The 22,526-nt window shown below is 41.1% G+C and overlaps 3 protein-coding genes across 6 annotated transcripts in view; 1 reads left to right on the top strand and 2 right to left on the bottom strand.

The window, feature by feature from the left end:
* Positions 1-73: 73 nt before the first annotated feature.
* On the bottom strand, positions 74-4,091 carry yy1a (YY1 transcription factor a). Its single transcript, XM_010788372.1, has 5 exons — positions 3,477-4,091; positions 2,243-2,393; positions 1,505-1,565; positions 1,125-1,283; positions 74-916 (listed from the first exon to the last, which is right to left on the bottom strand). The coding sequence occupies exons 1-5, from the start codon at positions 3,973-3,975 to the stop codon at positions 734-736; spliced, it is 1,053 nt and encodes a 350-aa protein (XP_010786674.1). The 5' UTR covers positions 3,976-4,091; the 3' UTR covers positions 74-733.
* Positions 4,092-4,948: 857 nt separating this feature from the next.
* Positions 4,949-12,574, top strand: degs2 (delta(4)-desaturase, sphingolipid 2). The gene is made up of 3 exons (XM_010788367.1): positions 4,949-5,107; positions 8,851-9,593; positions 10,336-12,574. Exons 1-3 carry the CDS (start codon positions 5,026-5,028, stop codon positions 10,477-10,479), a joined length of 969 nt encoding a protein of 322 aa, XP_010786669.1. The 5' UTR covers positions 4,949-5,025; the 3' UTR covers positions 10,480-12,574.
* evla (Enah/Vasp-like a) overlaps positions 12,425-22,526 on the bottom strand; it is a 35,650-nt gene continuing 25,548 nt past the window's right edge. For all 4 annotated transcript variants that reach the window (XM_010788370.1, XM_010788369.1, XM_010788368.1 and 1 more), the window contains 11 exons: positions 18,777-18,834; positions 18,534-18,595; positions 16,738-17,679; positions 15,083-15,336; positions 14,737-14,852; positions 14,513-14,540; positions 13,888-13,930; positions 13,689-13,749; positions 13,402-13,459; positions 13,264-13,321; positions 12,425-13,159 (listed from right to left, as the gene is read on the bottom strand). In XM_010788370.1, coding sequence (XP_010786672.1) covers positions 13,122-13,159; positions 13,264-13,321; positions 13,402-13,459; positions 13,689-13,749; positions 13,888-13,930; positions 14,513-14,540; positions 14,737-14,852; positions 15,083-15,336; positions 16,738-17,679; positions 18,534-18,595; positions 18,777-18,834 — 1,718 coding nt within the window. In that variant the 3' untranslated portion in view covers positions 12,425-13,121. The remainder of the gene's footprint in view (positions 13,160-13,263; positions 13,322-13,401; positions 13,460-13,688; positions 13,750-13,887; positions 13,931-14,512; positions 14,541-14,736; positions 14,853-15,082; positions 15,337-16,737; positions 17,680-18,533; positions 18,596-18,776; positions 18,835-22,526) is intronic.

Below are 22,526 nucleotides of genomic sequence, written 5' to 3'. Positions count from 1 at the left end.
ACCGACACCGATTTGTTTTGACAGTCACTTCATTATTCAAATGTTTTGATCCAGTTAGTCTAAATGACATCTCTTTCAAAACGTCTGCATAATACTAGGTTGTGAGAGGACAAATGACACTTTGTTGGTAGTGCAAGGGGGAAAAACATTTTAATCAGTGATCTACTGAAAATCACATGGCTGTTATCTACATGATTCTGATATTGTGAAAAAAATGAAAATATGCAGAGATCACTCAACCCTCCCTTGAAACACACTCACATGAACGGGAGATAAAACAAACTGTGAAACCCAAGAGCAGCTATGGGACAACCTTAATACATATTACCACAGAGCTTATGTCACACAGTGTACAATATGCACACTTGGGGAAAGTACAAAATTGAAAATGTGTCATTGCTAAGGATCGATGCAAATTTGACAAATATATTGCAAAAACATTTTTAACTGGTTGTGTTAAGGTATAAATACGTTTTCAGGTGCAGATCCATGAATTAACATCTTCACAAGAAGAAAGCGTAAATTGTTCCATCCAGGTAGCATCAAAGTAGGGTAGGCGGCCTGAGGGAAGGGGGGGGGGGAGATCAAACCTCCATAAGTTCCTCAAAAACTCTGAGAAAAAGGTCATTTCTTGAAAACCTTTCATCTAGAGATACAAAGCAGGCCACGGGACTTTAGTTTGCCAAAGAGCGAAGAAGCGAGTCCTCCAGTGTTCGCTCGCGCCGCTGTCCGTTCACTGGTTGTTTTTGGCTTTGGCGTGTGTGAGGATGTGAGACTTCAGGTTGGTTGATTGAGCAAATTTTTTGTTGCAGCCATCAAAGGGGCACACATACGGGCGGTCTCCAGTGTGAATACGGACATGTGTGCGTAAGTTAAAGTCCAGAGAGAACCGCTTGCCACAGCCCTCGAATGTGCACTGGAGACGAGAGAGATTGAGTTAACGCCGCTCACAGATTAGCTGTCATTATCAACAGCAAGGTTTGTATATCATTTGCTATTTCACAGATCCAGTCGGGCACAGTTTACATAGTGAAATCTTTCTTCATCCTGATAAACTACAACTATGGAGCTTTCCCTGGAAAAGTAAAATGAGGCGACACGCGTATTGTAAAAAAGGAACTCACCTGGAAAGGTTTCTCTCCTGTGTGAACGAGTTGATGTCTTTTCAGTTTTGAACTCTCCACGAAGGCTTTGCCACACTCTGCGCAGACGTGCACGCGGGGCCCGTGGGTATGCAAGTGCTTTCTCATCGCTGAGTTGTCCCTAAACATCTTGGTACATCCCTGAGCATGAGAGAAACCAGATGAAGCAAATCACTCTGGACATATTCACTACAGTGTAGCAAGAGCAACAGTATCGTCAGCTCTTCATACCAGGCCTGTTTACTAATGTAATGTCAATAATAAACGACATACAGTAGAGCTGAGTAAGCAAGGTGTGTAGGTAACCTTCATCTTTTGCACACTACTGTATCTACTGCTAATAAACAGATGACTGCACTTACTTTGTGTGGACAGGCTATCGTCCTGGGTGCATCGTCTTCTTTTACTTTCCTCGGCTTCATTCTGAAATGTAAAAAAAAAAAAAAATGGTATTCAATATTATTACACAGCTATCCAGATTAATAAAGTCCACTAAGTTAGTATTTTTTACGTTTCCTCCCAAAGTGATATTTGTTTTCACAGCCCGTACACAGACATATATTACAAATACACACAGCAACATATAGTAACTGAACACACAAATAGCAACATATGAATATAGACATGCTAACATGAAGATATAGGCTGTACAAAAAATCTTCGTGTATACACTCAATAAATTATTACAGCTCTCTTTCTTACTTAAATAAAAATAAATAACTTCAGGTTAAGCTTTCACGTGTAACTTTCAATATTTTAATATTCCATATGTCATATATTTTTGAATATATATATTTGTATATATGATATCTACATGTATATTTTCTTTTCTTTCTATTCTTGTTTTGTTTTATTGTAACATGCCTTGTCTTTTATGCTGCTGCAACAAAAATAATTTCCCAAATTGGGATCAATAAAGTACCATCTTATCTTATCTCTTAATACACCAGCCTACATAGTCACACTGTCACATAATCAGCATCACAGATTTAAATAATGTTCTGGTTGGCTTAAGTAAAGCTGTAGTTTGAATATATTGATTTTACTATGACTCAGTGAATTTGACATACACCTGTGTGAACATAAACATGAACCCTTACCTTGCAAACTCTGCCAGCTGTTTGGGGTCTGAGAGGTCGATGCCTGGGATGCCTCCAGGGGGGAGCTTCTTCCCTGTCATGTATTCAGAATAATCTGGTGGAGAGTTTTCCCCCGTGATTTGCTCCTCATGATCTATGTCCTTCTTGTCATCTGAATGTAGGGGAACATAGGTGTTGATAATTAAGACAGAACCAGAACATGTGGAAATAATTGATTAAAGCCATTTATAGAGACGACCTGTGTCATCCCCACCACTCACAGCATTTCCCGTCCCTTTCTCTGTTGTTTATTTACTAACAACAGAAGCATATGACAGGAAATACAGGTTTTGGCTCGAAGGTATGTTTATTCAGAGATAAGCTCTAGATAAAGCCAACAAATGTAACATTGTGCTTTTTAACAAACTATGTGGACACAATAGGTTTTAAACTGTTGATTAAGTGATGAAAGGTTAAAATGTTGTCAAGCTCCTGCAAATATCTATACACGTTGAACCATCTAACTTTAATAAACTATCTATCATCTTGCTCATGAAGATGAAATTATCTAGGAACATTTTAACTGCCATGTTTACAAACATGTACACTTTTTAAATATTTAACATCCGATTATAAAAAAAAACGATGTTCAGTGTGTTTCTTATAAATGGGTCACTGTGTGAATTACACGTTTTATGTAGCCACTAAGATTATAAAATAATAGTAAATAGTGTGACATTAGCGCTCGTCTCAATGAAATAGCCCTTTCTATGGCTGACAAACAGCACTAGCAAACAGGGGGACTTTTTTTGGACACAGGATCAAGTTTGCTTGATTCATATGAACATATATGGTGAGATTAAAGTCTCGGAAGTGTAAAGTATGAGGGGTTCCTGAAGGCACCACAGCTACAGTTGAACTGAACTGCGCCACAGCGGCCTCGCGGAGCCAGCTCATGAGCCAGCTGCACTCGCTCCCACTCTCGCCGCCATCTTCGTCGGCCAAATAAACGCCATTTTTTCGGGCCGCCATACTTTCTAGTCCGGGGAAATATGGCGGCGCCCATCGACACATAAAACATGGCTTCCCATAAAAACAAAAACATTTCGAATGGCTTAAAACTGGCTCAGAGTGGAAAATTAGTTCCTACTTTAGCGGAGGACAAGGCCCCAGCCGGGCCGAATCACACGGCACACAGGCTGAGAACAAAGCAAGGAGCCAACAAGAAATATTTCACTCAGGACTCTGAACTTACCCGATGCCCACATAGTCACTGAAAACTCCCCCTCCAAAGTCTTTATCTGCACTTGCTTCTGTTCCCATTTCCTGCCCATTTCTCCCCCGCTTAGGTAGCTCTTTTTGCCCGCTTTCTTTCCACTTCCAGCCCTTTTCATCCGGCCTGTGGAGGAGCTTCTCCCAGCGACAGTAACCAGAGTCTGTTCGATATAGTCCTCATCAGCGTCGGGCACTGGGATGAGGATTTGGTCCTCATAACCATCATCGTCGTGCATTTCAGAGTCCTCATCGCCCACCACCTCCTCTCTTGTTTGCACCAGAATCACCTCTTGGTGCGAGTGAATAGAGTGTGGATCATCCGTGTCAAGCGGCTGTAAGGCGATCATAGGCTGGTGCTCTTCGTCGTCTCCAACAACTGTGGTCTCGATTGTCTCTATTTCGATTTCATGCAGTTCCACTATTTCTGTCGGCATATCTGACCCGTCCGCTTCAATGTACAGGGTGTCCCCCGAAGCCATGCTGAATTTTGTATTTCCTCCTGCTGTTATGCTATTTAATACACTCGCTTTCCCCTCCTGACTACACACAATCTTCCACCTTCCTCTTCGAAAACAACTCTACACTAGTGTACTCTCGTCGCCACAATGCTCCTCTTTTGAGATCTCGCGTGAATTGGATTAAAGCAGTCCCGTTGAAAAGTGGCACATTTACAACCCTATAATTTAAGTTATTGACATAATGTAATGCAATAATGTATGTGTTATCAATTGTATTTAGGAACTATTGAAACGTTCTTATGATCATATTAATCATAACTTTTAATAACTTATAAATATATAACCATACATACAATAATGCATCAATATGTCTGACAACTCAAAATGAGGCCACACCGTTATACCTGAGTCTTGTTCGGCATTTTATTTCAACTTATATTAAATGTTTCTATTTTTAACCATTGATTAACACTGCCAAGTTATTTACACATAATTGTTTATTTTACTCCGTTTTGTATGCTCTTTGAGAAGCACTCAAGATTCAAATAAACTCCATGTATGTGTAGCCTATATATTTCTTATACTCACAGACAATACCATTTTGGAAATATATACACATCCAACAATTTTGATCTCGCTAAAGTGGGATCTGTATATATCATAATGTGCCATATTAGGAATCACTTATATAGCCTTCAAGTAATTATCCTGATCTTAAACAAATGTAGGCCTATGTGTTAGTTAGCTAAATACAAAAAGGTGGTCTTGTCTGTAGCACAGGCTGTCCGGACTGTTTTTATATTAAATCTTTAATATACCAATCCTGAAAACGTGTTTGTAATAACAGTAATCATTCACAACATCTAACCAAATATATAGTTTAATATGTATGTATGTGCATACTACTGTATATGTGAGCAGGTGCACAGCACAACCCCCGCCACTTGTGGGAGGGGCTTGTGATGTTACATACACACCTGCAGCCTGTGTGAGTGGGTGTGTCCCGATACTGTGAAGGTTTGATGACACACATAACGCCACTGAGCAGTTTGCCTCAGAGGAAGGAGAGTCATGGGGAAGAGAGGTGGAAGAGGCGACTTTGAATGGGTCTACAATGACCAGCCGCACACTTCAAGAAGAAAAGAAATCCTGGGTAAGAAAGGATGGATATAAAAAGCTGTGTCGACCCTGTGAGTCCTGCTGAGATATATTCCTGGCGTTAGTTATCTTTCCTCGACTACAGACTTTTTCTTTACTAAGGTCGAAGCCGGTTAAACCTGTTTTCTAGCTGTTGCTTAATGTGTCCAGCCTAGATGCTGGAAAACTAACAAGATAAACATGATTCTGAGACATTCACTCAGATGAGGAAAGTTGCAAAACTTTTTTCAGCACAAAAATAACTATGATTTAAAACTCTCTTTAAAACGGCAGCGCTTCAATGTAAAGATAAAATACAGGACAACTTTCAGAAATGTTTGAGTACATTTTTTTCCTTCAAACTTTAAAGCTCCATCTTTATGTGAAATACTTCCATGACACATTTTTGAGCAAGTCTCTTTATCTCAGAAATAGGGAGTGGGGCAGAGACACTTATATCACTCAAAGGAGGGGCAGAGCAAAAGGCATGATGTCAAAGTGTAAGTACTCTGATAGATATGAGAAGAATGGCATTTTTTAGTCTCAACCTTGACTATTTAATACCAGAAGATGTGTGTGTTGCTTTAAAATGTGATCAAAGGCTTCTATCACCTGTATGTTCTCTGTCTTGGCAGACAACAGGAGCATAATAGATAACCGATGCACTTGACAATGGCTCCGGGCTCGCTAACAGGACACATTCCGTACTCATGACAAACAATGATGTAATTCTATGAAATTATAAGAAAGGAGTCTGGGAGGATTCATGAAAGAGTAACATTTAAACCTTAAACCAAGCCTGTTTATATATTTTGTAAGGGATAATTTGTCTAAACTGTGTATGTTATGACTGATTATGCTAGTTTTTCTTACATTTCAAACGTACACAAATCTATAGATTGGTCAGCATTGATAATCTGATATGTTTTGTAATTTGATTCAAAACAGTTTAGATGAACAAGATCTAAACGTGTTGATGTACATCTGATCCTGGCTTTGTCCAGCAGTTGCTTGGTTGCTCAGGTGTGAAAGAAGCACACCTAGAAGGTAATGGGTTGTTTGACACCACTCACTGAGCTTTTTAATTATTAAAAAGTATTTTTCTTTTGAATATCCTCTGCCCCACCCTGATGGGAGAGGCAGAGGGATGTCGGAGATTGTCAAGTCTCACTACTTTTTTATTTTCATGTGGAACATTTGATAGACAAGGGTTTTTATGTTGTGTTGAATGGCTTCTTGGAGAGGTCTGCAGCCTGTGACTCAACGTGCTCGTCATAAACTTCATATAATCAACACCTGCCATAGGGTCATATTTATGATAAATATGCGGTAACCTTTAACAGCGTTTTTTATGATGTCTGGTTATTGATTCAACTTTATGCCCTTTGGGTGGGCTACAATGCAAACACTTAAAGATATACAGCCCATAAAAGTATATAAATAGCAAAAGCAAATGACAGCATGAGTTCGAATCAGAACAAAAAGTAGGAGTTGTTTCTTGATAAATGGTTTTAAAATTATAACTTAAATGTAAGGGGGTGGAAGGGAATTGATTTGAGCTACACAGTAAAAAAATTAAGAAGGTTTGGTTTGTAGAGAGGAAACCTACAGTGTTTCAGTAGAACTGTAGCTGGAACCATTTTTATTTTCCCGGGCGCGCCCTATTTTGCATAGCGGCTTTACACAAAGTGAGCTAAACGCAAAGAAGCCAGCCACATTTGCATGAGTAATGGTTATTTCGTCAGTGTTGGGTGTAACGCGTTACAAAAGTAACGGAGTTACAGTAATATATTACTTTTTGCTGTAACGAAGTAATGTAACGCATTACTAATGAAATGTGGGTAATATATTACCCGTTACAATGCTCAGTAACGCAGTTACAACACATTTTAAACCGAAATTAAATGGTGTTTTGTTTTTTAAGAATGTACTAACATAGCGAGACATTCCGACACCGGACAAATTGTGCGGGTAGATTAGTAAACCTGGTGTTTACCCTTCAGGCTTCGCGTCGAGATCTTCGGGGAAGTTGAACGTTATGCAACCATTCAAAAAAGAGAACGTAGCGAAAAATACTAACAACAAATTGTGTCAGGTGCGCGTGAACTGCTCCGCTGCGCGTGCATCATTTCCAAAGTGCTTCCACAGCAGTGACACACATCTGATCTGTGGATAATCATTTATACGAAAATGGTTAAAGCAACCATCACTAAACGCCAGCAACACTGCATCTACTGCAGACAGTAGCAACAGGTCAGATGCGGACATCACGTTACCCTCCGTTGTGGACACTAGCTTACTCCCGCCTGACTCGCCGGCCCCGGAGCAGCAGTCTTCGTCGCCCGAAACTACGCCGCCCCTCTGCGGCCCGCAGGTGCCAGGTATATCTAAACAACTACCCGCCTGTACAGTGGGGTAAGGCGGTCATTTTGCAGCTTGTGGTATAAAAATAGACAATGGCTAGAATATTCATGTGAAAATAGTACCATATTCTGACATGCCTGTAGAAATGTTGGGTCAAAAATAATGCATACAATAGCACAGATGCCTTCACCACGAATGGCTACAAAAATATCTCATATCCCAAGCTTATTATCAACGAGCTGATGTTGCAGCTGAAATGTTCTCCAGGTCACAAAGTCAACCTCACATGATGATGTGATACCAGTTTTCAAGCACAGTAAATATTCTCTTCCCAGCGTATATGATGGGACCAAGGTGATGATGTAGTAGGCTACATGGTTTTAATAATACTTTTGCCTTTCAATGTTTGCCATTTCAAACCATGAGCATGGTTTAAATAATATTTGCCTTGATTTACAATATAGTCCTTGACAGCGGTCTGTACTGCTGTATTAACAACGTGTCACATGTTAAGAATTTACAATCAGAATCGAGTATTCAACTAAGCCCTGTAATACAAGTTGTTAGTAGCCTTAAGGGCCTACACAGTTGTTATGCTATACCACATTGCCCTTCACTGGATGCATAATGAGCTGCACTAAACTACATTTTAGCATTTAAAATACCTAGCTATTCTTTTGCGGTTATTTTGGTGAAAGTAACTAAAAAGTAACTAAAGTATTGTAACTCATTACATTTCAGAGACAGTAATATTGTAATGTAACTTATTACTTTCAAAAGAGAGTAATAAGTAATATGTAATATATTACATTTTGGAAGTAACTTGCCCAACACTGCTCATGAAACGCTCCTTAACCTCTTTTACAATTCTGCATTTAGTTCTCTAAATTGTTTACAAACCACAACCTGTTGTCACATGAACTAAACGTAGGTCTTGTAATGGTTGATATTTTTGAACCACTCCCTTGTATCACCTTCATTTTTATGTCCCCCAGCAAAACAACACCTCGTCCAATTAAAAATGAGCTTTGTGGGACAGCCCTTCCCAGGAGAGGTCAGGACTGTTGGCAAACACAACATGCTCCATTGGGTTCTTCGGGATAGTGTCACAGTTTAACACAATGAAAAGTTGCGATCAAAGCATTTGGAAATGATGGTCAATGAGGTTACTTTTCACTGCTGGAGTTATGACTTATTTTTAACATAAACTTTCAATAATGTCATTCATTTGTTACTTTTTCCCCTTTCAATTATCCCATTAATCAATAAAAAAAGTGTGGTTCTAACTTCTGCCGTTCAACTTTCTAAATATTTCTCCTAAACATTTAATTGTCATCTGCTTGTGCTATTCCTTTATTTTATCCAATCACCTCATCTCTGCCTTTTTCTCCTTAGCCAAATATCCAGAGATTAAGTCTCTGATGGGTCCGGACCCCCAGCTGAAGTGGGTGGTATCAGGCATGGTCCTGACCCAGCTCCTGGCCTGCTACCTGGTCCACGACCTCTCCTGGAAGTGGATCTTCTTCTGGGCCTACGCCTTTGGGGGCTGCATTAACCACTCCTTGACTTTGGCTATCCACGACATCTCTCACAATGTGGCGTTTGGAAACAAGCTGGCTAAGTGGAACCGCTGGTTTGCCATGTGGGCCAACCTGCCCATCGGGTTGCCCTACTCGGCGTCCTTTAAGAAGTACCACATCGACCACCACCGGTATCTTGGTGGCGACCAGCTGGATGTTGACATCCCCACAGACATTGAGGGATGGTTCTTCTGCACCCCGGCCAGGAAGGTGGTCTGGCTCTTCCTCCAGCCCCTCTTCTACGCTCTTCGCCCGCTGTTGGTCAACCCTAAGCCCTTAGGTCAGCTTGAGATCCTCAACGCAACTGTTCAGTTCACAGTAGACTTCATTATCTACTATCTATGGGGGGTGAAGCCTATTGTTTACCTTATCGCAGGTTCTGTGCTGTGTATGGGCCTGCATCCTATCTCTGGACATTTCATAGCTGAGCATTACATGTTCCTGAAGGGACACGAGACATATTCCTACTATGGACCACTGAACATGATCACCTTCAATGTTGGGTATCACATGGAGCACCATGACTTCCCGAGCATACCTGGCAGTAAACTACCTCAGGTGAGACTCAAATCATGAATTATTATTCAACTTGTAAACTCTGCTCTCAAATATAGAATACTTCTCACAAGGTGTTTGCAGATAGAACTGGCCTCTCCTTTCTTTCACAATCTAAACAAAAAGATATCAGGCAATTGTCAATTTCTACCAACTGCAAATATTTATCAGAAAAAAAGGCTGGGCTCTGTGAATGATTAACTCCTCTTCTAAAGCACCACCAGAGCGTGAGGAGATCCAAAGATAAATATCTGCCTTCTAGCTCAGCTGAATTCTGCTTTTGTTAACAGGTTAAGCAGAACATTATTTGGTTTATGAGCTGTTCTTGATCTTCTTTGAGATGGAATAATTTGTGGTTACTCTTTAAATTTGACAGCTATTGGATGATATTTCACTTTTCCAACGGTTTTGCTTTGTCCTTGGATATTTAAAATAATTAAAGTACATGTTAACATTTATGAAAAAACCTACATATTATCAGCTTTTTTTACTTCAACTAGTTTAATTATATGAGTATTTTTTATAAATGTACAAACACTACCCAAATAAAGTATGACCCTGATTTTTTAGTAACTACACTTGTAGAAATAAAATGTCCTTCTGAACTCAAACGGCAGTGCATTAGTGTCTCCATTGTCCAAACTGTTGGTATTTCTTTTAACAAAGCAGTGACATTTTTGTTTCTGTAAATTAAAGACATTCCTCTAAATGAAAAACCCAACTAATCTTCTTTTCTTATTGACAGGTCAAGAAAATCGCAGCAGAGTATTACGACTTCCTGCCTCAACACACTTCCTGGATCCGGGTATTATGGGACTTTGTGTTTGATGACAGCATCGGCCCATACGCCAGAATTAAACGGCAGTACAAGATAAATAAGCAGGGATGAATCTGTGACATTATGTTTCCCTTAGTTTGCACAGAAATGTGAATTTCATATAACTATGAGCAATATCAAATATAATTATATTATGTTGTATTTTCTTTTCTCCGTGTAGTGTAGTTTTCACTGAACTGTATGAAAACATCCTAAATCAGTCCTGTGCTTCAGTTAGTCTTTAGTGAGTGATTGTGAATATTCCTGTTGCATACATGTGCAGCGCATGGAATCTGAAGACAATTCAGATCGAGGTTTTTTTACCCCGCTATTTATAAATGCTTCTATTCTGGCTAAAACAACTTAATGTCATACAACTGTGATCACATTTCCTTGGCTCCAGAAGGCACTGAAAAGGGCAGAATAAGATATTAAAATGGTCATTTCTGTAGGATAAGGGTCACATACATTCTCAGGTTTCACAGAGATGGCACTAACTCTGTTTCCTTCCCCTGCCAACAAGCATTATTCTACGTGCTCTGATTCTTTGGATGTAAGAATTAACAAGGCTCTTGCAGCCTCTCAGATTATCTAATATATAATTGCACATTATTGATGCAGAAGAGTGCTCAGGTGGAACATAGACATTGAAACTTACCTTTGGGTAAGAAGAGCCTTTTCTTCAGTGACGCCCATTGTGCTGTGAACGGTTTGTTAACATCTTTATGGAGCGGACAGAGTAACAGAAACAGCTGTGATGCAAAGGAGTAGTTATTAAGCAATTTACAGTTTGAATCTCCCTTTGTTTTGGGTCATTTTGAAACTGAGTGCTGATTTAACTCGGTGGAGATTTCATTTTGCTCAGCAGGCCGCCAGTAAGTCTTTTTTTGTGATGCTTGTCCTCCATAAATCACAGCAAAACAATTTAAACATCTCAAGCTTCATTAGCGTTTACTGGCAGAGCTATAGTGTTTCTGTTATTTTGTCTACTTAATTTTTTGTACAATTTAATGATTGTGTGTGACTGATAAGTGTGATCTTTGATGTTTATATTTAAAATGTCTGCACTATATATTAAAATACTAAAATATCTAGAATATCATGTATGATTTCAAGGTTGATTTTCAATTTCGTGTCTTTTGTGGTAACCAGATGTGACTTTTAATTACATTTGGATTAAAAGATGAATGAAATATTCCCTAGAGATTTAAACCATGAGGATTTCCCACACAAAACACAAGGGAACACGAACACAGAGCAGGATAACTCGTAAGAGGCTGACACATCTATTGTTTTTGTTTGAATGAATTTACTTTCAGCTTTTAAATCAGAACGTAGTTGAGAGCGGACAGAACAACCAATATTCAACCAAATCCTTCCTTCAAAGACACATTTACTGTAGCTACCATCACATAGGCCTATTCACTTTCTGCACATTCTTATCTAGGTTAGATTTGCATATCGCAAGAGCAACCCCTCCTTTTTATTTTTTTCACATTGCTACCATTATGAAGTTCAACATCTCGTATAGGAAGGGGAATCTTCATGGAAACAAACCACTCCAATAAATGTACCACCGTTTGTATTTTTTGTTGTTTTCCAAACCAAATAAAAAACTGAATTCATAGAGTTGGGGTTTCATGCATAATTGGGAGGTTCACAAAGCATAGGATGGCTAATGGGAAGTAATACATTGATTATATCTAGGTAAAACTAGGTGGCACATTTACAGTTATCGGCCTGTTTGGTGAATGATCCCCACGTTTGAACGATCCCGCATCTGGACAAATAGAGAGAAGCGTTTACCTCGTTCACACTGGAGTTGTTGAGCACACTTGTTATTATGTGTTATTTGAATAATTGCCAATATATCAATTGCTCCTTTGTATGCTTCGGATGTGACGGAACGAGGTCATTTAAAGTGGCTTATTGTGGCTTAAACAATAACATGTTTCCCAAATCTCCGGAGAGACAAGGTAAGACACAAGAAACCAGTAGGAACAAGTTCAAAAAAACCTTTCTTTTTTTTTTCTTTTTAAATATGCCAGTCGAGGGCAGGTGAATCTGCAGAACCATTATGCCCATATTGTGCTTGTAATTATGAAATAGTAAGGGATAAACTAAATAGAAAAACATAAAAGAAAATATAAAAGGCTGACGTAAATGGTGTGCAAGATTCTTTTCTCCTTCTATAATATCAATAAAATACTCATTGTCATCGACAGCATCGTCATTATCACCACAGTTTTTAAATAATAAAACAGTAAAAACTTAGAAAACAAAAATATTTTCTTCTTAAGACTGAACAGAGAACAAAGAGTTGCAACACTGGGCTGACTGAGTCTTTAGGTGCACAGAGAGAACCAAAACACTGGACTCCGCACTATTGTCCGTCCGTCCCTCAATTCATCTTTTTAATTTGTTTTTCATCCTCGATTTGAGTTCATCAGTCCTTTCAAACTTTCTGTATCCATCCTTCAGATCCTCTGACCCATTAACCCTTTCTCGGTTTCTTTCTTCCATTTTTCGCTGTCCAGCAGACTTAAATGTTGGCACAACATCTCTGCAACTTGCATCGTGGAGTCGCGAGGTCACAGAAACATTGAGAGAACATTCCCCGGGTCCTCGTGTGTCTGTTCATCTGCATTTTCCTCCTCCTCCTCCTTTTCCTCCTCTTCCTCCTCTCGCTCTCCTCTACTGCTGCTCACATGAGACTAGGATGTGCCGATTCTGCCGATTTCTAGTCTGATGGCTGCAAGAGTGGGAGACGTTTTACAGAGTGAACATTTTAAAGATTAAACATTAAACATGCTTTGTGCTCCTGGATACTGAACTCTAGAAATGTGCATGGCTTACCATTAATGATTTCATCTTTCACTTTATGCAACTCGCGTACAACTTCATCCAAAATGTCCTGCAAAACATGACAGTTTATGAGTAACACATATTGTGTACAATTGTTAATCTCTTAATCCACATGTTGATGATACCGACCTGTTTCATCCTGTCGAATTCTGTGTCTGATTCACTAGTGCTGCCGATGGGTCTCACTCTGCAACACAAAACGCTGTATGAACACCACATACTACATATTAATGTGAAAAGTGTGTTTTGTTAAAAGTAACCACAGTTTCAACAACTCTTCGTACATCATTGTTTCATTCCTGTCACTTGCACCAGTGCTTGTAATGAATTGGATAAGGCTTGTGTTTAAATCACACTGGTAAATTCTAAAATGTTGCTATTTTACATTCACTACTGTTACTCCTTTATCTACAGACCTGGACACCAGTGAGGACTTTTCTGCAGAGTTGGATCGTTCCCATGGCTTCTTCCCAGCATCTGGCAAAGGTGGGAGAAAAATAACTTTTATTACTAAAACAGTAGACTATAAAACAGATCAGAGGACATCTGAAAACAGTTGTTAATGGGACAAAAGCAGTGTTATTCAGTAATCTGGTGAGAAGGGTTGCTTTGTACCTGTTGAGTTCTGATGACCTGGCCCTCTACCACTAGAGTCGTCCTGCCGAAAAGAGAGACATTAAGGGTGACTAAACAATATAAAATCAGCTTTAATCTACGTTTCCCAAAAATATCTAAAGAATAGTTTAATATTTTGGGAAATGATGTATCATTTTTCTTACAGAGGGTTAGATCAGATGATACCCCTGCCATATCTGTTTGCTAAATATAAAGCCACCTCTAATAGATAATTATCTAAGCTTAGCAGACTGAAAATAGGGAGAGGCAGCTAGCCTTGCTCTGTCTCCAGGTAACAAAATATGTCTACCAGCACCTCAAAAAAGTTCCCTCATTAACACAAACATTTTTCATGACAGTGGCAATTTCTTGGAAACTGTGCCCGCTCAAGAAATAGTCTGGCACAGGACCCCCCCAGTACAACTATAAATAAATGAGCTTTAAAGGTGCGGTTAGTTGGATTTCTTAAAGAATGAACTCTGGAAAGAGCCAGGCTAGCTGTTTGCGCTAGCTTCAAGTCTTGATGCTAAGATAATGGGCCGTTGGCTTCAGCTCCATATTTAATGGGCTGAAAAAAGATTGGCACTACTCTTTTCATCTCATCTCTTCAGGGCACAGGACTTACTTCATCAGGTTTCTCTGAAGCTTTCCGCCTATCAGAAGGAAAAATAAGTACATGGGCAAACTGTGAGATACACATAGATAATATTTTAATGCAAGTCCTTTTTGATATACACATTAACCGCAGGTAAAGTGGAACCAGGAACATGACACGCATAATGCCTGAGAGAACAGGTATTTTCTAATGTTTACCATTAATCCCAGTGTTTGTTTGTGTAGCTGTTTTACCTGCGAGCTAGTATGGCATTCATCTCCTGCATCAGTCCCTCTCCCCCGCCTCCGCTACCACCACTAGACCGGTTGGAGTCACTTTTGCCACTAGACCCAGGCGGACTGCTCTCATCCTGAGGGCACATTATCAAATGAGTTGCAGTTTTTCTACTAACATTACTCTGTGTCTCCTTAAGCATGTAGAGCTGTGAACAGGGGGCAGCAGCAAAACATATTTTAGTCATCTTAAATAAAAGGTTTATGCACTACATCAAATATTTTCAACGCTTTACCTTTCAGTCAGACAGCCCTGGATAAGCACCTCTAACTATCTCAAACTGTCCCTCTACCCCTGGAGGCTCACCCTTTGGACTTTACGTAGTTTGGCTCCGGCCAGTGCGGCAGCGAGTCCTGAGGCTTGGAGTTGGGCCCCAGGCGGGCCCCCGGGAGGCCCTCCACCAGTGGGCAGGGGAGGGGGCATTGGTGGGGGCACCGCCATAGGGGGCGGGGGGCCCGGTGGCGGTGGCGGAGCTGGAGGACCAGCCATGGGTGGTGGCACTGCAGCGGGCGGAGGGGCCACAGAGAGCATGGCAGGGTGACCTGCAGAGACAGGGGGGCCTGGGGGCACAGATCCAGATCAGTTAACGGCTGTACGGGTTGGTTGACCTTCTTGCTGTTTGGAAGGTTGTACGAAGACCGCTACACACTCTCACCGTATAACGAACACCTAAACTCTGATTACTACACAACTGCTGGCCACTGGGCAGAAACTGGCAATGGTTAACACATTATAGGCTCTTCATAGGGAGAGTGATGTTGGTTATTCAATTGACTGGTAGATAACAGCTAAATAAAGTGTTAATATTTATCTACTTTTAAGTCAGTGATTGGTTTAAATGTATTTAAGTGCAATATGAAAGTTATATTATTGTCAACAATTGCAATTTGTTTTGAAAACTCCAACTCGTGGCTCACAAAGTGCATGTGTGAATCTCGTATACTGCCTTTAACAGTGTCCATTGTGCAACATTGCTTTTGAAGAACAGAAGCAGCCAATTAAAACAATAAAACAATTCCTTTAATGTAACATCAAGGAGAGATTTCAGAACAGCCTGCAACTGCAAAACCATGTGACAATAATGTGACTTTTACGGATTAAACAGTGTGTATTTATACTGGTCTTAACTGTCCAGGGCCCGGTTCTTCAAATGTAGCTTAACTAACGAGCAGATATCCGGCTGAACCCATCGAGTTTATTAAAGTCAAGTATAATTCAACAATTTCTGGCAAAGTGAGTTCTTCAGTTTATAATGTATTAAATGTTTTGTGTTCAAATGACACATATTGATATCAAATACAAAATAAATGACATGTGTTCTGGCTCAGTTGCCCAATTTAATTTAAAATAAATTAGTTTAGAGTTTAAGCCTCTTTCGCTCATGGTTTCTCAAACAAAATCTGGTTTAGTTCCGTTTTGTCAAAAAACTTTTTTTTCCTTTTTAATTTAGTTTAATTAAATGTTGTTTTATCATGTATAGAAATAGAATCTGGAAATGTAATTGCGATAATATGCATTTGATTGTGTACATGTTTGTGGTTAACAGTAAACAGTCTGGGTCACGATCCAGTTCACAGTCAATAAGCCTGCCCTTTTGCACTTTAGGTTTCATGTCAATTTGCCCATTGTGCAACAGTATATCTGGATAATGCTGTTTTCCACATGAGAAGAACGGGGCCCAGAGAGCAGATCTAATCGGACGCCAGAGAGGAAGTGAAGGTGGACTGTGAGTGTGCCGGGGCTCTATACTGAATGCATTTGACACATGTGGGTTTCATGCTCTTGTGTAGCATTATGGGTGAGGTGCATCTACTAGAGTGAAAATAACTTCCCTTACACATGACCCACACACACACACACACACACACACACACACACACACACACACACACACACACACACACACACACACAATGCTACTGCTGAGAGACTACCTCCTCCTCTCTCCTCTTCATACTTACTGCTGGTGACCATGGGGGCCTGCTGGGGGACAGGGGAGGGGGTCTTCTTGGGCGAGCCCCCGTCAGAGTGAAAGGCATTGTAAGAGGGGGGTGAGGAGGAGGAGGAGGAGTAGGAAGTGGTGGAAGGGGGCTGCTGGTGGTACACCTGCTGCTGCTGCTGCTGCTGTTGTTGTTGTGGATGCAGTTGCTGCTGAGGGTGGAAGGTGGATGGGTACTGGGTCTGGTGGCTGGGGGGGGGGCCTGGGGCTGTCTGAGCTGTCAGAAGAGGGAGGGGGACCGCCTCGCAGTACTGCGGGGTGAGGGGCAGATGCTGAGAGTGGGGAGAGTAGGAGCCGTCTGGCTGGCCGTTGGAGTGAGGGTGGGGTGGGTGCTGGTACTGGTGGTGGCCTGCCATGGTGTTTGGGTCAAGGGGCGGGGGCTTCATCCTCGTGCTCAGGGGCGGCAGGGAGTGAGCCAGAGGGATGGAGGGCTGCTGGGGAGGACCCTGCTTCACAGGCATGGCCATCATAACTGGAGGGGAGGCGGAGGGGGCATACTGGGCGTACATTTGCTGCAGCTGGGAGGCGGACCAGGTGCCGTGTTTAGGGGGCAGCATCATGTCCTGCTGCTGCTGCTGCTGGTGGTGGTGGAGGTGGCGGGCCGCTGAGGGGGGAGACAGGGGGATCTGACGGATCTGTCGGCCCATGGTGGCCAATCCTGACTGGACGGGGGAAAAGGCTGAGGCGAGCGAGGTGGAGAGCTGGGAAGAGAGCTGGGCTCTGTCCCTAGCTGCCCCGACCTCTCTCTCCTGAGAGGGAGAGGAGGAGGCGGAGGAGGGAGGAGAGGAGGAGGCCACGCGGGCGTAGGAAGGCGGCAGTGTGCTAGCTCTGTACTGTCTGTACTCGGGAGGGGTGTCTGGGTGGATGGGAGGGGTGGACACTTTATATTGGAGAGTGGAAACGACTGTGACGGGCAGAGAGAGGAGAGACAGAGAGAGAGGAGAGACAGGAGGAGGAGATGCAGATGAAGAGGAGGACAAAAGGAGGGCAACAAACAAAGGAAAACAGAAAAGAGAAAAACGTGAGAAGAATGAAAAGCAAACAACTGAGCAACCAAGCAAGTAACGATGAGAAAATCAGGAGCAATCCAAAAAACAGAAGCCAATAGCAAATAAGAAATAATCAAAAATATCATAAAAGAACAAGCAGCAGAATGCAACATGACTGAGCCATGGTCAGAAAGCATATGGCATCCCCCCCCCCAACAGTAGCTGGAAGAAAGAGATGGCAGTAGAGCATGTTGCAGGGACGGGGGGTAACTGATATCGCTGCTCAGGGACAGAGGAGGATGTTTAAGTCTGAATGTGTCTCTAAGGGGCAGACTTGAACATTTATATGTGTGCATGGATAAAAAAGCATAAGGGCACACAGACTGGGGGGCACTGGTTGAAAGTAAGGCGGGAAACACAAACCACACTGGGAAGCCTGTTTACCTGCAGGAACCTATTGTATCGGGGCTGGCATCTGTGGTGTTTAGTAATGATGACATCGCCTGTTTGCTTTTCCTTAGCAAACATTGATGACTTCCATTTAGAAGGAATAATCACAAAGCAGAGCAAATACCAATTTGCTCCTCAGCACGGTTCTTTGTTGACAGCTGGAGTTTGTTGTGAGGTTTCTTTGTCGACAGTTTTTTTGCACAGCTAGGAGAATCTGATATGCAGCGCTCAATCCAGGTCGGTCTCCAGGGCAGCCTGTGTGTCTGTGTGTGTGTGTGTGTTTATATAGCTGGGTGTGGGTGTGTTTGTTTTGCCTCACCTGATCCTGACGTTCTTCGCTCCCTCTCCTTGTGCGCCTGCATCTGGTGCTGCTCCATCATCCTGTCAGGTGGAACATGTCACTTCTCTTCAAGCTGTCATGTCTTAACTGTGTCAATTTGTTAAGCTGATGTGTTGTTTAACCACTAAGATCTGAAACTGTAAACTACATGTACTAATGTTTGCTTTTATGTGCAAAGACAGCTTCATGTAAGCTCTTGTTTGCAGCTGTTAAAAATCGTACCTCCTCTGTGCCTCGTTTTCCTCCGAGGTAGGTCCATTTTGGCGCTGGACGACTGGAGCTGGAAGACACCAAGGGAGGAATTACAACACACATCAGCCACTTTCTGGACTCCTTATTAAGTTGAGCATCTTATCCACAGCTCTTCTTTATGGGTTTACTTTCTTTACTTTGAATGAAATGCTGAAATAACAAGTTGACAGGAGATTTAGGTCATATACTAAGCAGACATGCCAAATGTTTGCTGGTACAAGCTATTGAGGCTTCCCATTGGTGTTTGTTGGGCAACATAAGCAATCTTAGTTTCTGGGAAGTTTTAATGTGCTGATGTTTTAAAAACGTAGTGACAAAACGTTTCTGTTCTCAGGACAGAATATAAGCTTTAACTTCACTAGAAATAATAGAATAATCATAAAGTATATGAGTGAGAGGGACACAGAAGTCATGTCCTAAACCCCCTGTCCCTTTAATCCCCCTCCCTCTCTTCATTCTTTTTTCTCACATTCTTTCACTTCTTATTTACTCTTTCCTCCTCCGCCTGCTTCTGCCTTCTTCATGGTCTCATTCATTTCTCTCTAATTCAAATATTATGCAAACTTTTCTTTGTTAAACAATATTTCACAGTATGAAAGTGCATTAGCTCTGTTTTTCACTCTGCACTTTGTTTCTAAGTGTCTCTCATAATATGTGCCTTTTTAATATATCTTGTAGTTATCCTGTGACTCTCTTTCTGGGTTGTTTTCACAGCAGGATTCAGAACATATCTAAACACGGGTGCAACGGCGATGTAAAATAGATGTACGAGATCAACAGGGAGTCATTACGAGGTACATTTCCATCTGTAAACAAGCCTATCAAATTATAATCAGCTTATATAAAAGAGTCCCAGTAGCGAGAGCAGGCAGAGAAACAGTGTTTTACTGAATGAACAGACCACAGCAGGCCTCATGTGAGGAACTGTGACTTCGCCCCGGAGACCCAACAAGCTGTTTATAACGTCATTTGCTCAATATGTTGCCAACCACAGGCATTTCAACTGTAAACCACAGCAGGAAGAGTCGATTAAACAGAAATATTACAGCGAAACATCATGCAAATGAATGTAATCAAAATAAATGTAACATAAGGTAAAGGAACAAGAACACATGGGACCGTCGAGCAATAAAACGTTGTGAACACAAGATAACAGCTTTACAGTCACTACATCAACGTTGCCTAAAGAAGTCATCAGGTTATCAGCTGCTTGAACGTTAGCTCTTTGCTTGTTGACTACAGACGGTCTTCAGCACCCCCGGCTGAGTGACAGAGTCAGAGCCTCATGCTGGAGCGGCTATTAACAGGGAGCATCGTATATCACCAGAATACCAGACATTAAACTTCGACGCCCACCATGACATCAAGAACACCCATGGGTGATATTTCCGTTCGCTGTGTCGCAGAGCAAGGGGGCGGTCAATCTGAGGCAGAGCTGTGGCTACAAACTGCAGCTGGAAAACGATCAAAACGAGTTTGTTTGATGTTTAAAATACCTTTGTTAGACCCTTTTGTACCAAATGTTTTGTATGCTTTCATTTCAAGCTTTCTATTTTTATAATCTTTAAAAAATGTCCACGAAATGAGTCTTTTTTGACTGTCATATTGAGCTTTCCATTATGTTTTATGAACGTTTTTGTGTAAATTGAGACTCAATTTTGCACCACACTCTATAACTCTTGAGTTAACAACAAGACAAAACACAAAAAGGGACAAGTGTGGCTAGTGTTTTATTGTTAGAGTTTATAGATGTTTTATCTTCACAGTCTACTGTATATTATCAATGGTGTTTTAATTCTATTTTGAGATGTTTAATTTCTAGCATTGTTTATTTCTACTCTTTAATTTCTACTCATGTGCTACCTTGTATGTTTTTTATGCTGCTGTAAGGCAAACATTTCCCAACTTGGGATCAATAAAGAACCTTATCTCATCTTATCATATATAAATAAAAACTGACTTGACTTTTGCTTCAAACCCTAACCTTGTATGTTTCATCTTTTGTCCTAAACATGGTAAATGCAGGTGCTGGTGCTTCATTTAAACTACTTCAGCTGACCTGGTTATTGGATTTCTTTCGTTGCACTACTATAATGAGAAGCACAGAGAAGAGCAGTGACGGCTGGAGGATGTCTTGTTTCCCTCTCTCCTTGGCACTCCCTGAACTCAGCTTGTTAGCTCATGATAGTTAAGCGCTGTGCTGGCGAAGCTGCACATTCAATTGAGCAAATATTCAGTCGCTTTGTAAGCAAATAAAGAAGATAAAACATGACATAATAACAATTTGTTTGCTCGGGCTTAATTACGCATTTTAAATTAGCATCCTGTTCTTGAATAAGCCTTTATATCCCCAAGAATGCAATGAAGAGGGAGTCGATAGAGAGGGAGTCGATAGAGAGGCCCTCTCACGCTTTGCAGGCTTTGTAAATACAGGCCTTTTGTTCAGAAAGCTCAAGTATCAGGGTGGCAACGTTTTTCAATTGTTTCTGTTTCTACCGGCAACAATAGTTGTTGTAGAAACATAGAACTACAAGAAATGATTCAAGAAGAGAAAGCACCTGCTGACTCTGGTCAAAAACTATTGTCTGTTTTGTTTTGAGGTGAGACTTCAGGGAACACATAACTCCTCACAACCCTTCTGCAGACATTAATGAGGTAGCTATGAAGGAGACAATTATCACTTTGTGCTGTCCTGCATATGTGCGATTATTCTGCTGACGAGATGTATGGTATAAGGCGCTGTCTGTTGCCATGGAGAGGCAGGAACAGGAAGCCCAGGGGACGAGGGGGCCTGATCAGACTTGTAAGTATTTTATGGGAGCTGAGGAGACTAATGTATGTGTGTGTGATAAATGTGATGAAAAAATGTACTCCTCTGTTGTTTCTTTAAGCACTCACAAGACCAAGACATTAACATTTGATGGATTACTAACAACAGACAGAAACAGACAGATGGACACAATAGGCGTGTTCACACCGCAGTACTTTTCCCACAAAGGTTCATGAGAACTTAGTTCATGAGAACTCTCTAGTTCTCATGAACTAAGTACAGATCGCGTTCACACCGGAATAAGTCCCTGAGGGAGGATTAGGCAAATGAAGCCGCTGTCGTCACTTCTTCTGCTTTGGGTTTACTGGCAGACCGCAAACAACTTCACGGCGTATAGAGTGGCGAAGTCACGACCACTTACTTCCGCATCATGGGACCTTATTCCGAAAAAATAATACGTCAGTATTAAGTCAAAGGAGAGAGAAACTTATCTTTTGATCCCGTTTGAATTGTGCCATGAATTACACATATGTTGTTTGTCAATCTTAAAAAATCATTTCCATGTCAAAAAATTCAAAGTTTGTCTTAAGGCGAGACACGGCAGGCAAAAACATCGTTTTTCAAGCACTGGTCAATTTTGTGCTATTTTTATTCTATAACATGTTTTTTTTCAGGCTTTTGGAAGGAAAACGTACAAAATACACATTTAAGTGTTTATTTGACTATAGTTTGTCTATTTGCGTCAGTAGATTTCTCCTAAATTCACCAAAAGTTAGCTTTCTAACGTAACATAAAGTACCGCGACCGCTGTGTGCACCATGTCAACAGAGATATCGTTAGAAAGCTGTGTCTCTCCTGCACAATCTCATCGGATCCAAATATGGTCATTTCCTTTGTATCAGCAACAAATCGTGAAAGTAAAAAGGGGTCTTAAACCAAGAAACGAAATC

This window comes from Notothenia coriiceps, unplaced genomic scaffold, assembly GCF_000735185.1.
Source record: "Notothenia coriiceps isolate Sejong01 unplaced genomic scaffold, NC01 NC01_scaffold00031852, whole genome shotgun sequence".
NCBI classification, from domain to species: domain Eukaryota; kingdom Metazoa; phylum Chordata; class Actinopteri; order Perciformes; family Nototheniidae; genus Notothenia; species Notothenia coriiceps.
This window is presented reverse-complemented; position numbering and strand designations above follow the sequence as displayed.